Raw genomic sequence first — 2,919 nt, forward strand, 5'->3', positions numbered from 1 at the left:
AACTGATTTTCGACAAAGTGCCTAGGTATGTTACATGGCTCCAAGATAGTCGCTATAACAGATGATGCTGGCAGAACTGGAAAGCGATATGCAAAAGACTGAAATGAGACCTTTAACTCATGCCCTATACAAAAACCAACTCAGCATGGATTAAAGACCTAAACGTGAATCCCAAAATTATGCTATTCAAGCTACTTAAAAAAATTTATTTTTTTTCTTAGCTAGGTTTCTAATTACAAAATTGGAAAAGACATGAACCTAGTTCCTCTTACAGTAACAATGCAGGGTTCTCTTAGATAAACCAATGAGGTACAACTTAAGTAGGCTCTTCTTATATTATGATCTTATATTATGACTTAAAGTGACATTAAGTCACTTTGAATGCACAAGTTCAACTTTGTAAATTTAATTTAAACCCACCTTTTTCATTTTCTTTGTATCTACAAATGCCAACTGGAATCTCTGCTTGAAACATGGAGCCCACCATAATCTCCTATTTTAAAAATAACATAAAATGTTAGTACATACTAATAATACAGAGTTTATATCCATTTCCACCTTTAACATCTTCTTGGACAAATTGTTCCTGGTGTTTGTCTTAAAATACAGATACAACCAGTTAAATACCTCAGAGGAGTATTGTGAGGATGAATGAGTTAATAATAGATAAGTGCTTGAATATGATTGGATGAAAATATTAGTAACAATAATGGGTTAGAAATGCAATATAGACAATGGATACAAACTCTACTTCAAATATGAGGAAAAAGTAATTCCTATAATCCAATTAGTAGAATAAATGAGAAAACAGAATTCAGGTATTTCCTCAAAATATGATCCTGGGACCAGAGGATGACTGTCATCTAGGAAACCAGCAATGCAACAACCCAGACCTATAAAATAAGCAACTCTGGGGATGAGATCAAGCAATCTGTGTCTTAACAAGCCCTCTGGTGATTTTTAAAGACTTAAGTCTGAGAACCAAAGCTTTAAGTAAGGGAGTAACAAAAGTGTTTGTATAACAAACTAAGAAGGTCTAGATGGTTAAACTCCAAACCAAATGGAAAGCAGATTAACACCTGACTTTCAATAAAATAATATAAAAAAATAACACTCCCTGCATAAAAATTAAAATTTAATCTTGTTTTAAAAAATCTGGTAATCACATTTATATAGTCAAATCACAGATTAGGGAAACTGGTTATTCATAGGGCCAGTGACAATCAACTTCAGAAAAATTTCTCAACAGAGGGGACAAAGAATACAAGTATCTTCTTTGGCCTGATTGGCTAAGCATTAAAAAGAAATTTACCAGCATTTTCTAACTGAAGATTTGGGGCAGAAAAGATTCAAAATCATGTCTGGTACCTATGTACGTAGCTATTAGGATTTAAAAGTTCCTCTCCTGTTAATAATGTGTTATCCCTTACCCCTATTGATGTTTTTCTAATATAAATTCAAAGAGAAGCCATATATATATATTTTTTTTTTTTTTAACTAAAAAAGAATATTTTATTGTGATTTTATTAAATGTCTTCGTTCTAATTTTTTCAACTTCACACACCTATTCCTACCAGAAAACCAACTGTGAAGCTATCAACCCTGGCTGGAAACAATCAATGATTTGCTTGGGTCCATTCCAGACTACATACATCAAAATCTTGGGATGAAAGCTGTGTCAATCAAAACTTGAACATGAAGCTAAAGCCAGGTAGAGAACTTCTAGACGAGTAAAAACCTAAGACACCTCCTTGCTCCTATTGGGTGCAGAACACTCATTTTCACCTGCTAGTTCATTCTGTCGGGTAGGAAAGGAAATGGCCTTTAACAAGTATCGTGGCAAGTGTTTTTGGCTTGTTTTTCATCAGAATCTCAGTGAAAAACATTTTTTAGAGGAAAAATAAATGATATTAATAAGAATGACATTTATTCCACATAAATAATTTGTTTTTATCAATTCGGCAAGAAATTTCTGCTGTGTTAGCTGAAAAAAATTCTTTACTAATTTTGTTTCCTATTCTTTTCATGGCCCAGAGAGAATAGCAAACTATACACATTTGTTGGATATGGTTGATGATTGGCATTCACCTTCCATTCTCAATTGATTCTGGTTGCTATTTCATAAAATAAATTAAAAAAAAAAAGAGTACATTTCCGAGAGTCACTTACAGTTAAGGATCTTGATATAGAGAAGAATTAACCAATTATTATTAGATGCACTTCTCTGGGATATAGAAGGAAGAATGTTGTTAACTGTTGTTAGGTGCCATTGAGTCAATTCTGACTCTCAGTGACTCTGTGCATAACAGAATAAATAATTTTCAGTCCTGTACCATCCTCACAATTGTTATGCTAGAAACCCATTGCTGATGCCACTGTGCCAATCAATCTTATTGGAGGTCCTTCCTCTTTTTTTCTGATTCTCCACTTTACCAAGCATAACGTCCTTCTCCAGGAACTGGCCCCTCCTAATAATATGTCCAAAGTATGAGAGACGAAGTCTCGCTATCCTGTCTGTACGTCTTCCAATACAGATTTGTTCTTTTGGTAGTCCATGGTACTTTCAATATTCTTTTTCAACATCATAACTCAAATACATCAATTCTTCTAAGGTCTTCCTTACTCACTGTCCAACTTTCACATGCATATGAGGTTATTGAAAATACTATGGTTTGGGTCAGGCAGCACCACCTTAGGACTAAAACTGGCATCTTTGCTCCTGAACACTTTAAAGAGGTTTTGTGCAGCAGATTTGCCTAATGCAATACCACCGAGTGATTTTGGCCTTTGGTTATTTGATTTCTTGACTGTTGTTTCATGAGTGTTGATCGTGAATAAAACCAAAACGAAGTCTTTGTGAACTTCAATATTTTCTCCATTTATCATGATGTTATTTATTGGTCCATTTGTGAGGATTTT

General features: G+C 33.9%; 1 protein-coding gene across 9 annotated transcripts in view; it reads right to left on the reverse strand.

The window, feature by feature from the left end:
- The window catches only part of MIER1 (mesoderm induction early response 1, transcriptional regulator), a 95,577-nt gene that overhangs the window by 37,110 nt on the left and 55,548 nt on the right, over nt 1-2,919 (reverse strand). For all 9 annotated transcript variants that reach the window (XM_006862440.1, XM_006862438.1, XM_006862441.1 and 6 more), the window contains one exon: nt 421-493. In XM_006862440.1, coding sequence (XP_006862502.1) covers nt 421-493 — 73 coding nt within the window. The remainder of the gene's footprint in view (nt 1-420; nt 494-2,919) is intronic.

This window comes from Chrysochloris asiatica, unplaced genomic scaffold (assembly GCF_000296735.1).
Source record: "Chrysochloris asiatica unplaced genomic scaffold, ChrAsi1.0 scaffold00048, whole genome shotgun sequence".
Taxonomy (NCBI): Eukaryota; Metazoa; Chordata; class Mammalia; order Afrosoricida; family Chrysochloridae; genus Chrysochloris; species Chrysochloris asiatica.